General features: G+C 44.8%; 1 protein-coding gene across 11 annotated transcripts in view; it reads right to left on the bottom strand.

The window, feature by feature from the left end:
* UAP1 (UDP-N-acetylglucosamine pyrophosphorylase 1) overlaps positions 1 to 14,826 on the bottom strand; it is a 46,056-nt gene extending 31,230 nt beyond the window's left edge. For 6 of the 11 annotated variants that reach the window (XR_006707032.1, XR_006707033.1, XM_045456608.1 and 3 more), the window contains exons 1-2: positions 14,578 to 14,808; positions 6,206 to 6,535 (exon numbers count right to left, since the gene is read on the bottom strand). Coding sequence is in view for 8 of the 11 variants with exons in the window: in XM_045456608.1 (XP_045312564.1) it covers positions 6,206 to 6,485 (280 nt within the window). In the remaining 3 variants the exon portion in view is untranslated. The other 5 variants (XR_006707034.1, XM_045456610.1, XM_045456607.1 and 2 more) reach the window with 4 other exon arrangements.
* Between the last annotated feature and the right edge of the window lie 3,319 nt (positions 14,827 to 18,145).

Genomic DNA, 18,145 nt, shown 5'->3' with positions numbered 1-18,145 from the left:
GTATTTACAATAAACAGGTTTCTGCCTTAACCTCTTCCTGCTTATGCATCTCACTGATGAGCAGAGAAAAACGTGAGGACAGAAAGAAGCCCGTAGACCAGCTGCATTTCAAGAACCAAACGCAGCTACAGATGCTGAGAGCAGTATCAGATCGTGCGTTCGCTGGCTGAAGCCCTTCTCCACCTCAGCTGCGTCACTGCAATAAAAGTGCAATGTTTAAAAAGTGTGTATGGGGCGCCTGGGTGGCTCAGTCGGTTAAGCATCCAACTTCGGCTCAGGGCATGATCTCGTGGTTCGTGAGTTCGAGCCCCGCGTCAGGCTCCGTGCTGACAGCTCAGGGCCTGGAGCCTGCTTCTGATTCTGTGTCTCCTCATCTCTCTGCCCCTCCCCTGCTCATGCTCTGTCTCTCTCTGACTCTCAATAATAAATAAACGTTAAAAAAATTTTTTTTTAAGTGTGTAACACATAAATTAGTATCTGTCTTACAATGACAGATAAAACACTGCTTGAAATTAAGCGGGCCAATAAAATTAGGTAAGCTGTTTAGTTACGTGGCAAGAATACTTGATTTCCAACTGTTTTTGTCACAGCATAAATTTTACGTGGGCACCGCTGCACCTATCGGAAAAATGTTAATTATTAATGTACTTAGCCCATGTGACGATTAGGAAGTTATGAGCTTCTATCCCCAAACTTCTTATGCAGAAATATAGACAAAAAAGGAGAAAGTATCATCTCTCCATCCTTCTACTGCAGGGCATTTAATGACTTTCCCACAGAGGGGACCTAGTACAGACCAAATCAGAGGCTTAAAAAAAAGAAAATCAAGCCTGAACGAGCAGTTGCCAGGGCTGGAGGACATCACTCTCCTTGGAGAGTCAGGTGTCATAGGCCCAACGGCCTGAGAACTCTTCCTGCTAACATTTATTTATTTATTTATTTTTTAATTTTTTTTTTCAACGTTTTTTTTGGTTATTTTTTGGGACAGAGAGAGACAGAGCATGAACGGGGGAGGGGCAGAGAGAGAGGGAGACACAGAATCGGAAACAGGCTCCAGGCTCCGAGCCATCAGCCCAGAGCCCGACGCGGGGCTCGAACTCACGGACCGCGAGATCGTGACCTGGCTGAAGTCGGACGCTTAACCAACTGCGCCACCCAGGCGCCCCTCTTCCTGCTAACATTTATAAGAAACAAAGAGCAGGGTGTACAGCAGCCTGAAATAGGTCAAACGCTTCCTGGATAACTTCCGGCTTGGACTAGTTCCTCTCACACACTCTGACTTGGGCACGCGCCCGAAACAAGGAGGACAGCACAGGTGCAGGCGAGGCAAAGCACCTGCCAGAACTTTCCATCTAAACTGTCAGCACTCCCAGGACGATGAGTCAGGTAAACAGGCTATTCGACAAGTAGAAATAAAGGAAGACTATCCAAGAAAGTTACTCGAAAAGATATTTTAAGTCTTTAACTTTTCAGAATAGTAAAACTATTACTTGGGAGATTAACCATTTCCCAAAAATGTCAAGTACAAAAAGCAGACTAATAAGGGAAACCGCTATTTGAACCGGTTTTAGGTACTGGGAGGATTATTGTGAATCTCATTAGGAATAAGAATAGCATCGTGAGTAGCAGGAGAATATCTGTATACACAGAGATGAATACTGAACTCAATCAGGGTAAAAATAACATGATGTTTGAGATTTCTCTTAAAGTATTACAGCAAAGAAAAAGAAAAGGAGAGATAGATGGAGGAAGAGTAGCAAAATTTTGGTATTAAACAAGGTGATACATATATGAGAGTTCGTCATACTGTTTTCATCTCTAAATATTTGTTTCAAAATATGCTTGAAACTTTTCATGACAAATTCATAAACAAGCCTCAAAATTACACACAAACCATAATCCCAATGTGTGTGTGTACATAAGAAAATACAATCAAATAATACTAGTGAGTATTTATCTCTGACTTGTGGGATGGCAGAGATTTGTATTTTTTCCTTTATAATTTTTAGTTATTTTTCCAATTTCTCTAAAATAAGCATGTTGCTTTTAGTCTTTTTAATGTTTATTTATTTGTTTTGAGAGAAAAAGAGTGCAAAAGCTGGGGAGGAACAGAGAGAGAATCCCAAGCAGGCTCCATGCTGCCAGGGCAGAGCCCTACGTGGGGCTTGATCTCATGAACCGTGAGATTATGACCTGAGATGAAATCATGAGTCAGCCGCTTAACTGACTGAACGACCCAGGTGCCCCGGTACGTGTTACTTTTAAAATAAAACAAATCTACTGATAATATCACTGCACTAGATTCCAGAAAACATAGGAGGTAATGTTATGAATATATTTTTCTGAACACAGTGCTACAGTAGAGAAGCACCATTCAGATTGATTTTATAAATGTCTCACAGGCAAAAGAGGCTAATACTAGATATTAATAGGCTATTATAAAAGTGGAAGACTCTTTTGTGCTCGGTTTAAGCACACATTTCTTTGATAAAGATGATTCTTTTCATCAAGCAAACATATTTTCTCAACGTATCTTTACTAAAATGACATTCTCATAGAAGTTGCTAATTACTTCTCTCTCCAGATCTCAGCTTTGTAAAAGAGAAATTTTTCAGTTACTCCTCTACATTCCATTTTCTACAACTGGCCGGAACACCTTAAGAACTAAATTAAAGGGGGGCACCTGGATGGTTCAGTCAGTTGAGTGTCTGACTTCAGCTCAGGTCATGACCTCATGGCTCGTGAGTGCTGGGCTCACTGCTGTCAGCTCACAGCCTGCTTCAGATCCTTCGTCCCCCACCCCCTGTTCCTCCCCTGCTCACATGCTCTCTCTCAAAAATGAATAAACATTAAAAAAAAAAAAAAAAGAATTAAAGGGGTGCCTGGCTGGCTCAGTCAGTAGAGCATGCGACTCTTTTTTTTTTTTTTTAAATGTTTATTTTTGAGAGAGAAAGAGAGAGAGAGGGAATGAGCGGGGGAGGGGCAGAGAGAGAGGGAGACCCAGAATCCAAAGCAGGCTCCAGGCTCTGAGCTATCAGCACAGAGCCCGATGCGGGGCTCAAACCCACAATCTGCAAGATCGTGACCCGAGCCGAAGTCGGATGCTTAACAGACTGAGCCACCCAGGCGCTCCTGGAGCATGCCACTCTTGATCTCAGGATTGTAAGTTCAAACCTCACACTGGGTGTAGAGATAATTTAAAAATAAAATCCTAAAAAAAAAAAAAAAAAAAAAAAAGAGATGAAATTAGAATCCGATCTCTCTTCAACAAAAAGCACAGTGGTCACTTATGTATCGATCCTTCAGAAATAATTTTCCACCCTAGGTGCGAAAATGTCCATCTTCGTGTCAGTAACCACCAGACATTCTGAAAACACTGTACAATGCTTTAATCTCCCCCATCCTAAGGAGGGGAAGCAGGGGGCATTGTCTTTGACACAACTGCCAGGATCTTCCTCCTATCTGAAATATAATGATTAGAATCTCCCCAATGGCAACCAATCTCTTCCCCTTGATAACTTACTGCAAAAACTTTACTTTGTGATCAATTTGCACACACGTGGAAGTTTCTGGCTAGTGAATGAAGAGCGACAAAGTCTCCTTCTTCACCCCTACTGTTTAAACCACAAATAAGTATCGTTCCCTTGACAGTCAGCCAAAAGGCAGTTTGTTTTGTACTTGCTTGTAGTGTAGTTGGTTCCAATAGTTCCAGATTTCAGTTTAAATGGAAAGTCATACGTGTAGACTACTAGTCCCACGGATTCCGGCAAAAAGATCATAAAGAAGACTCCAGTTATAGGAGGCTTTGATCGCTGCCCATGGTCCCCATTACATAAAGTCAAAGCTCTGGCTTTTCCATAAAAGTTACTTGGAAGACTTCATCTGCGTAAAATCACAAAGAGAAATCTAGGCAGCTGGGATACCTGAGGGTATAAAGAGCCCCGCGTGACTTCTGCTCCGTTGTAGTAGCCTTTTTGAAACCCAGGGATGGAAGCAGAGGATTAATGAGCCCAGGGTTGGTAAAGGCCAGAGGATCACTACAGCTCCCCATTCAGAAGGATCCACCAGGAAGTCACTCTCTCACAGCTTAGTGGCAGAGCCCTATTCTAAAAAGAGAGGTTAGCCAACACCGAGCACTTCAGATCTAAAAGGGCACCTCTTAGAGACCACCCAATTATTTTCAGTATTTTTTAAATAAAACTTCGTGTAAAGATCAAATACATAAAACATGTCAAAGGAGAACTGCTCTTAGTGGGGAGATGAAGGCATTAGAGACCAAGCTGCTTAGTATCCATTCCCCACCACCCCCTCCCCCCCCCCGCCACATGAGAAGTCTCCCCAGCAGTGGAACCCCTTCCAAACACAGTTTGGAAATCAGTGAATGTGTATGCCCAGAGAAAGATATGGAGAGGTATACAGAGGTTGATGATGGCAATCATCTTTCTTTTTTGTGGGGGCAGGGAATGCCAAAGAACGCAAGACAAAATAGGGGTGCCTGGGTGGCTCAGTCAGTTAAGCGTCCAACGGCAGCTCAGGTCAGGAACTCGCGGTTCGTGAGTTCGAGCCCCGAGTCAGGCTCTGTGCTGACAGCTCGGAGCCTGGAGCCTGCTTCAGATTCTGTGTCTCCCTCTCTCTCTGCCTCTCCCCTGCTTGCTCTCTCTCTCTCTCTCTCTCTCGATCTCGATCTCTCTCAAAAAAAAATAAACATTAAAAAAAAATTTTTTTAATAGCAACAGTATGGTACAAGTACAGACTACAAGACTGTATCTACAATATTATTACACATCTATAAAAGTAAATATACATATAATCAAGTACTAGGTGACAATGTGAGCAAATAAAAATAGATTTGATAAGATTTAGGGCAATTTCTCTGCAGTGTTTCTGTTATTTTCATATGTAATAAAGTAACATTTTTTAAAAAGGAAAAAAAAAAGTATCAGCCGCATCTGTTCATTCCAGAGTTGAGGAAATGAGGTTTGACAAGGAGCATGTACAAACACTCGAGGGCCGAGCTGTACCATGTAGTCAACTCTTACTCACAGAGGGGCAGCGGCCTACAAAAACCACAGCTCTTAACTCCACCAAAAATGGCACACTTCGGCTATTCTGCCATTCTGAAGGGCAGAAGTAGAACTAGCTATGGGGACAGACGTTATGATACACTTTAGGAGAAGAAACACTGAGACGATGCAACTAACATTTATCAACCAACGTGTGACTGCAAAACCCCGTTCTAAATGCGGCGCAATGTACATGGGCAAGGAGGACACGGGCTGTTCTTTAGGAGTCTACTATGTAACGTCGAAGACAGACACAAACAGCTCGTAATCTAAGAAAGAACGGAAGCAAAGCGAAACACGAACAAGGAACTCCAACATGGCTCGCTGAAGAAGTCATGATCAAGGAACCTTAAAGAATGAGGACACGTTGTCCACACGGCAGAGCCACCACACTGCACAGCACAGCTCGGGGAGATGGCCTTTCAAGGTGATCCAGCCACACAGAGAAGGGGCAGAGGCCGGTCCAAGGTGCTTCTTTTTAGAAGCGCAAGCAAAGAGCAGGAAAGACATAACATTCAGGGAGAGGTGAATTATTTGGTCCAGCTAAGATGTGTGGGACAGGAGGCATGGATGGAAGTACAGGAGACCAGGCTGGAAACACGGGCTAGGGAAGGTTTTTAGAGTAAACCAGCATAAACTGAAACATTTAACTTGTGCTTCAGGATGGGAAATGTAGAAGAAGCATGGAAATGAGCAAAGAGACTAGAGGCACATCAACACTTGAATGAGAAGACCGGGGAACGGCAATGAGAAGGGGGGTGGGATGACGCTGCAGAAGTCTGGGCAACATCATCTGTCACTTTCTGATCAGTCACCTGGTTGAAGGGAAGAGGAGAGTCCGAATAATAATTACATGATCCGGCTACTTTAATACCGCTGGTGTAGCTCATTACAAACTTACTTAATTATTTATGTTTATTTATGTTTGAGAGAGAAAGACAGCAGGAGAGGGCAGAGAGAGAGGGACACAGAGAAAATCCCAAGCAGGCTCCATGCTGCCGGCACAGAGCTCCACGAGGGGTTCGAACTCACAAACCGTGAGATCACAACCTGAGCTGAAATCAAGAGTCGGACGCTTAACCAACTGAGCCCCCCAGGCGCCCCTCATTACAAACTCTAAAATGAACATTCCATGCCCATACCTTCACTCTCCCAGGCTTGCAGCCGATCTTGGTCCCTGGTGGCACTGCCCAACACCTCTCGAGGGACAGGTTCCATGCGGGCATCCATTTTCTCTTGCTGAGACGACTGGTTAAATCCTTCAATGGCCTTCTGGAAAAAGAAGTTCAGCTCCTCAAAGTTCATGGCCTGGAGCTCTGCATAAAGTTCTACCTGTTGGGCTTCATCCAGCTCATTCCAGAACTGTAGCAGGTGTTCCTGTCCAGCTTTGGACAACCTGACTTTGAGATCATTAACATTCATAATGCTCTGGTGGTGGTGAAGACAGAGGTATAATCTCTGGGCCTGTAAACCTACAAGAAAAGAGGAATCAACAGCAGGTCAAAGTCCAACCTCAAAACCAGAGCTTTTCCTACTACAAATAAGTACATTAAAGAACACTTGATATTAAAGAAGTTAACTTCTGCCTTTCCCTCACAAGATTTGTGACAGATCCAACTTGTAAAGAGGTAAACAAACATTTCTCCAAAGAAGACATCCAGATGGCCAAGAGATACGCGAAAAGATGCTCGGCAGCACTCTACGTCAGGGAAACGCAAATCAAAAGTACAGTGAGATATCACCTCACACCAGTCACAATGGCTAAAACAGAAAACACAAGAAACACAAGTGTTGGTGAGGGTGAGGAGAACCCTTCCTTGTGCACTGTCGGTGGGAATGCGAACTGGTGCAGCCACTGTGGAAACAGTATGGAGGTTCCTCAAAAAGATAAAATACAACTACCCTATGGCCCAATAATCACACTTCTGGGTATTTACCCAAAAAATAGAAAGCCACTAATTCAAAGGGATACATGCACCTTATGTTTACTGTAGCATTACCTACAACAGCCAAATTATGGAAGCAGCTCAAGCGTCCATCCACAGATGAATGGAGAAAGGTGTGGTGGGGCGTGCGTGTATACATAAGTATATATAATGAAACGTTATCCAGCCATTTGCAACAACACGGATGGAGCTAGAGAGTGTAACACTAAGCCAAATCAGTCAGGCAGACAAAAACAAATATCATATGATCTCACTCATATGTGCAATTTAAGAAACAAAACAAACAAGCAAAGGGGAAAAAAAGAGAGAGACACACACAAACCAAGAAACAGGCTCTTTCTTAACTGAAGAGAACAAACTGATGGTTACCAGAGGGGAGAGGGGTGAGGGGATGGATGAAATAGGTGATGGGGATTAAGGAGGACACTCATTGTGGGACGCCTGGGTGGCTCAGTCGGTTAAGCATGTGACTTCGGCTCAGGTCATGATCTCGTGGCTCATGAGTTTGAGTCCCTCAGTGGGTCTCTACTGTCAGCTCAGAGCCCACTTCAGATCCTCTGTCCCCCTCTCTCTCTGCTCCTCCCCTGTACGTTCTACCTCTTTCAAAATAAATAAATAAACTTAAGGGGGAAAAAAAGGAGTGCATTTGTCATGATGAGCACATGATGAGTACAGAATTATTGAATCATATCGTACGCCTGAAACTAATATAACACTGAATGTTAACTATACTGGAATTAAAATTTGTTTAAATAAAAATAAATGAAAAACTTGGAAGACAATAATCATTAGTATTACATACCAAGTACTGTACTAAGAATTTTACCTATGTGGTCTCATTTGATTTTTGCCAGCTATACAACACAGGTACTGTTATCTTGATTACTTTACCAGGGAGGAGACTGAGGCACAGAGAGGCAACACAACAGGGCCAACAGGCAGAGCAGGGATATGAGCCCAGGCGGTCTAATTCCAGGGTACACACTCTGACTAGCCCACTCAGTTGCCCCTGACCATGAGCTCCCACTGAAAGAACACCTGACTTCTTAATACACCAACTGTTCTCCTTTTTGCACTAATGATGGAAATGATTCTGTTGTATTCAGAATATAACAAAATTCAAGATGGGACTACCTATAATCATGAAAAATACGTTTTATTTCAATAACAACTTCTAGAGAATTTCTCTACTAAGAATTGAACCCTAAAGGGACAAGCAATGCACACATATCAACAGATAAGACCATGTAATATATATAGCAAAATGTTAAAGTGCGTAGTACTAAACAAAACCAGAGGAAGAAGAAATATTTAGTCTTGCCTACTACTACTTGCCTACTACAGATAAATGTAAGAGAAGGCAGGCATTGTCTAGAAAGAGTTCACAAAGGACGCATGATCAGCTGTATCTCAAGGGCTCGAGCAGATTACAGATAAGATGAGAAAGCGAGCAGGACAGGCATGTGTGACAGAGCAGTAAAGAAGCTGGAGCTTTCTGCAGAATGATGGGAAGTGATGGAGGGCAGGGCTAAACCACGAAAGCCTCAACCCAAGCGAAGGGATTTAGACCTAACAGTAACGAGATGCCAACAACGGATTACTCAAAGGGCAGTGTCACCATACTTCAGAGAAAGAGCAATAGCATAAAACAGATGGTAAGGAGGGACAACGAGAAGCAGGAAAACAAGTTCAAAGACAATCACAGGGATAGAAGGCCAAAGATCTGAACCAGACTAGTTGCAAAGGAAATAAGTGGAAAGGGGAAAACTTTGAGGGTCGCTGTAAAGAATCATCACCCCCTTACAACTGCTTAGAAGTGAAGGACGGGAAAGACAGGTACCGAAGAAACAGCCCGCTACCTTCTACCTTCAGAACAGTGGTAGGTAATATACATGGTAGTTCAGAGCAATATTCTGGAGTTCCGCTCAGTTACTTAATGTCCCTGGGCCTCACCTGGATTAATGACGGGATCTATCTCATCAGGACTCTTAAACCAAACACCATTTACAAACTCAGATGCAGACAACCTCCAGTAGGGTTCCCTGAGGTGGTGATCACACCGCCCACCGCTCGCATAGCGCTTATGACGGTACAATACTAATTGCTTTACGGATGCTTATGCAGTTAACCCTCAAAACAAGGCTAAGGTACAGCTACTGGGATTACTTTACAGAGGAAGTACTGTGCCACAGAGATAACTTGCCTGAGGTCCCAAACTAGTGAAGTGATTGAGCCCGGATTCAAACCCTGACAACCTGATTCTTAAATTCACACTCTTAACCGTTATGCTATATGGCCTCTCAGGAGAAAGACTGTGAACGTGAGCGTGTGTGTGTGTGTGTGTGTGTGTGTGTGCGCGCGCGCGCACGCGCGCGCGTGTGTAAAAGAGGGGAATAGTGAGAGAGAGAGTACATTATTTGTATTTTATTCAGAAATACAGACACAACTGATGTTCTGACACCTCACTTTGCAGAAAAGAGTTCACAAACCAACAGCGTGCAGAAAGAAAATGCACAGGACAGGGAGATGAGGAACTTCACAGCATGAGTAAAGACGTCAATTTAAAAAGCATTATTACATAAAAAGTCATTGGTATTGGCAATCGGTATTGAGCATGTTAACCCAAACCAGAAAATTCTCAGTAGCCAGTGCCCACTCCAGAATAAATTCAGGAAAGGTATTATCATCCCAAAGAAGACAGGCACATAGCCTCTATAATTTTTTCTTTAAATAAGGTGCCCTCTCAAAGTGAACCGAAAGACTGGCTTCCTGATTCTTCTTATAAAATCAACTTCAAATTAGATTAGCACATAAGATTGAGTGACTTATATTCCCCACTTTTATTTGGGGTTTGTTATTTAGATTTACTTCAGGGATGTAATGTTTCAAGGGTGAAATGAATGGTACTACTTACGAAACGCACTCTACAAGTTACCAACAATTCCTAACGAAATTAAGGCTTCCATATGAAACAAAAATGAAACCTTATTATCAGGGTAGGACACAATTCTACCTGCTGTCACCTAAGACCTTCATCCTTACCTCCAAGAACTTCCTTTAGACTCTCCTATGTACCGAAATCTCACTCATCCTTAAAGGCCTGCCTCACATACTCTAGCTTCATTCAAGCGAATCTTTATTGATTAAGGAATCAAACAGAACTGACTTTTATTCCTGGCTCTACTGCTTAGGCCAAGTCATAGATAGCTTCGACTCTGTTATCTGCATCTGCAAAATGGGAACAATAGAATTTTCTTCACCAGGTTCGGAGGCGTAAGTGAAATTACAACCAATGAGAAAACGAGGCTCAAAGAGATTAAGTAATTTGCCCAAGGCTACTTACCCAGTAGGTAGAAAATCAGGAATTTTAACCCAGATAAACCTGACTCCGATGCCTATGATCTTTCCATCAGACAATAATAACTTCCATACACAGAGGAAAGAGAAAGAATTCAACCCAAGGTCTCATTTAAGAGGGTCAGTGTAACTGGTAGAAACTGGGCTCAGTCAGCAGGGCTGAGTCCAGACCCCCGCGCCACTATTTCCTAATTCTGTGACCTTGAGCAAGTTACTTAACTTCTCTGTGCCTCAATTTTCCTCGTCTGTAAAATGAGGATAAAAACAGTACTCACCTCTAAGGTTGAGAGGATTCCTGAATTCAAATGAAAAGCATTTAACACATAAAAAAGCCCTCCATGAATGTCATCAGCTACTATTATAAAAGTGAAACTGCGCTCCAGACCACCGACTACAGCCTCCAGAACTGGAGGAGAGCTGCTGAGTCGGGCACTGTGGGAGAAAAAGAAGTCTGCCAAAAGTGCAAGAGGAAGAAGAAATTCCAGCCAGTGGGAAGAGCACGAAAAACGGCTCTGGTAAATAACCGTATTCAAGGAACAAGGCACAGTGTTGGGAAATGGGCGGATGAGGCTGAACTTGTCTCAGCGCTACTTCCACTGAGAGACAGATGACGAGCCTACCCTCCAACGAACAGGCTGCTGCTGAAAGTTTCCTTTTCACATGCAAAGATACATCAGTAGACAGTTTATGGAGGAACATTATTTCACGGTCACGTGCCATTGTTAATTCCCTGAATAGTTAACGAGCACTCACTGTCTGCCAGGCGCTCATGTAGGTGACACAGACACGGCAACGCACAAGGTGACAATGCGCATGCCGCGTTCCAGTACGAGGGACAGGCATAAAACGTCAGGCAGACGTGGGCTAAGGGGTGAAAGCCCAACAAGGTGATGGGGGGTATTTTAAATGGGGTAGTTGGGGAGGACCTCTGGGACATCTGACAGTCCGTACGAATGAAGAGAGAGCAAGCAAGTCAGAATCCTGGAGAGGAACATTCTAGGGACAGGAAGCTGTAATTGCAGCAGTTGTAAAACAGCAACGTGTGACGTACATGGAACAGCAAGGTCAACACAGCAGGAGCAGAGTGAGCCCCAGTGACTGAGGCGGACGGACACTGAGCAGATCAAGTAGGCCCTTGGGGTCAAAGTAAAAACTTCGGGTTTGAGGAAGCCACTGGGGAATGTGGAGCAGGCGAGCATCATGGTCTGACTGAAGTCTCAGAAGGATCATTCCATTCCAAGGTGGGGGGGAAAGACTAATAGATGGCAAAAGTAGAAGCAAGCAGATGGTTGGTGTCTCAATCAGCCGGGCGTCTGATTCCGGCTTAGGTCATGATCTTGCTGTTTGTGAGTTCGAGCCCCACATCAGGCTCTTATGCTGACAGCTCAGAGCCTGGAGTCGGCTTCAGGGAGATTCTATATCTCCCTTGCTCTCTGCCCCTCCTCCCACTCATCTCTGTCTTTCTCTCTCTAAAATAAATAAATATAAAAAATTTTTTTAAAGAAACTTCCACAATAGTCTAGATGAGATGACACTGGCTTAGAGCAGTGATGAAATGTGGATTCTAATCCTACAGGATTCGGTAATGGATGGAATGTGGAGACAGAGAGAAAGCTAGGAATCCAGCAAAGAGGACTCTTGAGTGGTGGTGCCATTTGCTGAAGTGGGGAACAGTAGGAGGGGGGCAGGTTTAGGACTAGGTGCCTAGAGTGGGGGAATCAATACTTCACTTTTGGTTACGTTAAGTTCAAGATGCCTATTAGACATCCAAATAGAAATGCCGAGGAGACAGCAGAATGTAGTAGTCTAAAGTTCAGAGGTACTACTGGAGCTAAAGATAAAACTTCCAAGGTCATCACCATACATGATATTAAGTTATCAAACGAAAGAGATCCCTGGCAAGTGTAGACAGATTAAAAAAAAAAAAAAAAAGTTAGAAGACTGAGCCTTGGCCACGCATTAGGAGATTAAACGGCATTTCTGTTGATTGATCAAAGGTTTCAACAGACATAACATTATTTTTTAATTAAAAAAATACATCATGTAGGGGCACTGGGTGGCTCAGTAGGTTAAGCTCAGGTCATCTCATGGTTGAAGAGTTCGAGCCCCACCTGGGGCCCTGAACTGACCATGCCAGAGCCTGCTTGGGATTCTCTCTCTGCCCATCCCCCCCTCGCTCGCTCTCTCTGCCCATCCCCCACTCGCTCGCTCTCTCTCAAAATTAACAAATTTTGAAACTTAAAAAAAATACATCAAGTAAACAAACAAAAAAAAAAAACCAGACAGTTGAGAGAGTTTTACATCAAACCATTTTCCAAGGAATGGGGGCCTTGGTCGCATCTATACTACGGTATTTAAAGGAGCTCCAGATGTAAAGGAGCATACTGTAGTGGGAAGATCAGGGAACCATGTAACTGAGGACCTGGGAGTCTTAGTTCTTGGTCCCTCCCCATCACTTGATCCTGTGTAAATCGTTCCACCTCCCTGGGTACACATTTCCTCATGAAGACGATAGAACCAGCCTTCCTCACACACCCTCAAAGGAGAGGCAAGAGTGGAGAGACCTCTGCCTATTAAAACACATATGCAAACATAATATTATAACATTTTAAGATATAAATCAATCTTTTCCTAAAAAAGTCACTAGACAGCCATCCACCTTCAGATGCCTGGGAAAAATGGATCCATGCAAATAAGACAACTATAGGTTACATTTTCCCCCCTATAAGTTAAACTGTGATCCCTGGCCATAGACCACCACTGGTGGTCTGCAAAGGTTGACAAGATCACAAGTGCCAAGTTATATAACTGTGTAAATGCTCCCGACAGAACAATCATACTTGGGTTTTGAGTAAGAATAATTTATCCATGGGTTTTTTTGAAGCAAAAAAATAACCACAAAAATAGTAGCTTTTTCCCCAATGATTCTGGTAAGAGAGAAGTGTGGATGTGTGTGTGATGGTAAGCAGTCGTAAATACAAGAGTTAGACCAGGATTTTTATTTTTACAAGTCTGAAAAAGTTAAGGATCTGCTGTAGAAATTATGACAGAATTTGGTATATGCCCATAGCCTAATACATCTGCATCAAAAACAATGACAAATTTGGTAAAACTCTGCCATTATCAAATATACCTTTATTAGAATTTACATGCCACTATGAAAGAAATTCCTCTCCTTTTCTGGTCTCCTTCCTGCCCCTATCTCCGCTGCTATATTATGCCCCCCAAAATTGATAAGTAAACTTCTTAGAACTTTAGAAAAACAGCCTTGGACTTGAGCCATAACCACTGAATCCTATAAATGCTTGGCGGCACACCCTACGGAGTCTTTCTTAATCCCAGCTAAGTGAGCCAACTCACCAACAGTCAGGGTACAGAAACTGCCTTCAGCTTCCTGTAAACCCCTGGTCCACACCTAAAAATTTCACCTTAAAAGTCCTTAAACGAAAAGCACTGCATAATGACATCCTATTACCATCATCGCTGCTACCTGATTTCACGTTTCACAAACCGGGCACAAATAAACATAGAAGAGCATCAGGCCAAACTTAATAAAATCTTCAGGAAGCCATATGTTCAGCACATGTGTGCTCTCAGCCCTCCAATCCCCACCCTCCTGCCTGGCCAAGCCCGGGGAAAGCCCGCAATCTCCACCCTCTCCCACTACCAGCATTCAAACCAGCCAACCAACCAACCAACCAAAAGGGGCAAGCAGGCTTTGTCCCCCGCTCACGTCCCCCCGCAGGTGTCTCCACTCCTCCCGTCAACGCCCTCAGAATTCTCTCCCTCTCATATGCCAGCCAGCCCGCCCCCTTCCCAGCGGACAGTTCCAACGACCGCTTGTCCCCACCCCGCGGTCCCCGAGCTCGCCGAATCTGTCCGCAAGGCCCCGGCCGCAGAACCTCAAGGCTCCCGCCCCCCATCCAGGTGAGGCCCACTCCCCGCCGCTCAACAAACCCCCGACTGCAAGCACTGCCCCATCCGGGTCCCCCCCCCAAAGCCGGGGGAGGGGCGCCCTCCCCAGCGGGGTCTCCGAGCTCGCGAAGCGCCTGCGGGTCGCGCGGGGCGGACTCCTCCGCCAGGGCCAGGTTCGGGCGCCGAGCACGACGTGGCCCCAGGAGCGTGCGCGTGGTGGGGCCGGGCCCCCGGCGTCCCCTCCAGGCTGGCGGGTGGCGGGGGAAGGAGACCCGACTGGGCGGGGAGCCGCTCACCTCCCTCAGCGTGATCGCGGCTCCGCCCGGCTCCGGCTCCGTGCAGCCACTCCTAGGCGTCCCGCGCCAGCTCCGAATATATACCCTCATCCGGGGGGCCGGGGCGGCGGGGCGGGCCGCGAGCTGGCCCCGGAGAGCGCGGCCCCGGCCACCCCGCCCCTCTCTCGCAGCGACGAGTGGCTGCCGGCGCCGGGAGGAGCCGCCACCGCCCGCCCGGACACGTCAGCGCCGCAAGCGCCGGCGTTGACGCCGGCGCCGGGGGGCGGGGCCTGGCCGGAGGCGTGGCCTTTGCGTCAGCATTCCCTGGCCCAATGGGGACAGCGCTGGGAACCCGGTCCGCAGGCAGCCTCGCCCCTCGGCGCGCAGCGGGCGGGGAGAGGTGTGCGCAGCGTCAGCTGTGGGACGTGACCGGAGCCCCGGGGCTGTCGCTCACCCCCTGCTCTGAGCGCCCTGGCGTCACCGGCTGGTCCCGCGAGGTAACAGCCCGCGGCTCCTGGTCCTCGCCTGGCCCTGGCTCGGCCGCACCCCGTAAGCACAAGCGGATCGCGGAGTTGGGCGGAGAGCGGTGTCATCCAGCAGCTGGTGGATTTCCGACCGCCCGTGCGGCGGGTCGCGAAATGTGGACGTCGCTCCGCACGGACCCTGGAGGGCGGACCTGGGGCACCCTCCGACCTTGGGCTGGCCTTGTTTCGTCTCGGGTTCGCCGGATGCCCGGAAGGGCCCCGACTGGCCTGCTGCTTTATGGCATTTTAGGTCCCCAGCGCGGGAAGCCAGGCCCGCTTACTTTTGCACAGTCACGAAAAGAGAGGACTTAGGTAATGAAAAGCGCGCTAGTGAGAATGAGCCCAGGCGTCCGTTTTGTGTGATGGTGCACTCAACCTCCTCAGTATTCGACACGAAACTGTTGGTTGCTGGATGACCTTCATGACCATTGCACAGCCGCCGTTTATAATTGCCTGTTGCATACCGTCAGTCCTGTTACATACCTGATGTGGGTGTACACATGGCAGTTTATATGCTCAGCCCTGGGCTCCTAAAAGCTGCGTTTACATTTTGAGCTGCATTGCGCTTTGCACGGTGTTGCAAGAAGTCCAAATGTTGAGAATAAAAAAAACAAAACAAACAGATATAACATAGCACCTTACATAAAGAATATCAGGCATTCGGGTGCCTTTCTTCTACCTTATCAAGTACCAGGGTCTTTTCATTAACTTTGTCGTTTGCACAATCATCCACCACTTTAAGTAACTGAAAAAAAGTAATGCTGGTAGATTCATATTTAGGAGCTAGAATATTCTCCATTTTTCATGATCCCAGAATGTCATCCATTTATTTGAAAGATTTATAGTATAGTCGTTAAGAGCAGGGGATCTGAAGACAGAATTCCAGCTTGTTTATTGAGTGTGATCTTTGGCAAGTTCATTAACTCATGCATCAATTTTCTCACCTATAAAATAGAAACAATAATAGAAATGCCCTTAGGGTTGTTGTAAGGATTGAACCAGTGAATACAAGCAAAGAGTATAGAACAGAGTGAATGAACACTAATAAACATCAGTGATTGTTATTTGAGTGCTTACTCTATGTCAGTTGCTAGTTCTAGGTCCTGGATACCTTTCCATAGTATCACCATTGCATCTTGTTATTTGGATTCCCAGTACCATAAGGAACATTTCTCTCAAATCCTTCATAACTGAGAAGAACAAATTCACTCCCATTAATACGCTCAGGTTCCACTTAAAGAGACCTAGAAGCCTAACCACAATGACGTAACTGAATATAGATAGCATTGTGACCTTAAATGAAAGGAAGAGAATTTGCACAGTTGCTTTCTAAAAATATACTAATTGTCAGGCGCCTGGGTGGCTCAGTGTTTTGAGCATCAGACTTCGGCTCAGGTCATGATCTAGTGGGTGGTGAGTTCAAACCCCACGTCAGGCTCTGTGCTGACAGCTCAAATATAAATAAACATTAAAAAAAACATTAAAAATAAACATTAAAAATTTTTAAAAATATACTAGTTGTTACTCTCCCATGTTTCTACTCCCTGACAAATATAGGAGAGTTTAGAAAAATGCAAACTGGGAGATGCAGATTCAAAATCACAGTTCAGGGGCGTCTGGGTGGCTCCGTCGGTTAAACATCCTACTTCGGCTTGGGTCATGATCTCACGGTCTCACGGTCTGTGAATTCGAGCCCCGAGTCAGGCTCTGTGCTGACAGCTTAGAGCCTGGATCCTGCTTGGGATCCTGTGTCTCCCTATCTCTCTGCCCCTCCCCAGTTCGCACTCTGTCTCTGTCTCTGATTCTCAAAAATAAATAAACATTTAATATATATATATTATATATATATCACATATATATATATCATATATATATATATATGATATATATATATCACATATATATATCACAGAACCTCAGAGGCTATGTGTCAGCTTAGAAACTCTTAACCTCAATTTTCTGCTTATAAAATGAGGATAATACCTACTTCACATGGGTGTAGCACAAATTAAATGAGAAAGAATCTAAGAGTGTCTGGAGTATGACGGGCATTCTATACATCTTTGATGAATGAATGAATAAAGAGCAAAATCATTATTAAAGAGTCCTTTAAATATAAAAGGTAGCATTGGGGCCCAGCACAGTGTTTTCAATGAACTATTATAAAATCAAATTTTTACTTTTACCCTTTCTGCTCAATTTTTTTCCTACTTACTATGCATAAGAAGGGCCTTAATCTCATCTCGCCAGATAAACATCCAGAAACTTGTTACTCTGAAGAGCTATTTCTGTCCTTTAAGGTGTTTTTTATATACAGCTGATCCTTGAACAAAGAGGTGGTAAGGGGCACCGACATCGCAGGCAGCGAAATCCTCATATAACTTTGACTCCCCAGAAACTTAACTAATTCAAGGTTCAACTGTACATGGTCCTTTAGGAGACAATAGCACCCAAATTAAAAAATTCAGAAGGGCATACAAAAGAAGGTCTTATGTTTGGGTCTTTTAGGGACAATGGGATTATAGTACTTTTTATATTCTTTTGGATGCTTTTTTTTTTCTAAAATGTTCCCCAAATTCCTAAATTTTTTCTAACTTTTTTTTTTAAACCTCTAAAGTGAAAAGTATTTGATAATTAGAAGAGTATATTTTTCTTTTAATTTCAGAAAAGCAGGTATGCTGGGGCTCCTGGGTGGCTCAGTCGGTTAAGTGTCCGACTTCAGCTCGGGTCATGATCTCGCGGTTTGTGGGATCGAGCCCCGTGTCGGGCTCCGTGCTAACAGCTCAGAGCCTGGAGCCTGTCTCAGATTCTGTGTCTCCCAGTTTCTCTGCCCCTCCCCTGCTCACACTCTGTCTTTCTCTGTCTCTCGATAATAAATAAATGTTAAAAAAAATTTTTTTTTAAAAGAAAAAAGCAGGTATGCTACTTAACAACTAAAAGAACCCGCTTGTTTTTCACGCAATTGTGTGGGACATGAGCCCACCTGTCCACACTTTCCTGTGTTGTACAACCAAGGATGAGCCACCCAGATTTTTCAAACAGTGGACTGGATTAGTGGGGCACCT

This window comes from Leopardus geoffroyi, chromosome C3 (assembly GCF_018350155.1).
Source record: "Leopardus geoffroyi isolate Oge1 chromosome C3, O.geoffroyi_Oge1_pat1.0, whole genome shotgun sequence".
In the NCBI taxonomy this organism is placed as follows: domain Eukaryota; kingdom Metazoa; phylum Chordata; class Mammalia; order Carnivora; family Felidae; genus Leopardus; species Leopardus geoffroyi.
Note: the sequence above shows the minus strand (reverse complement) of the source record. Positions and strands in the feature narration are given on the sequence as shown.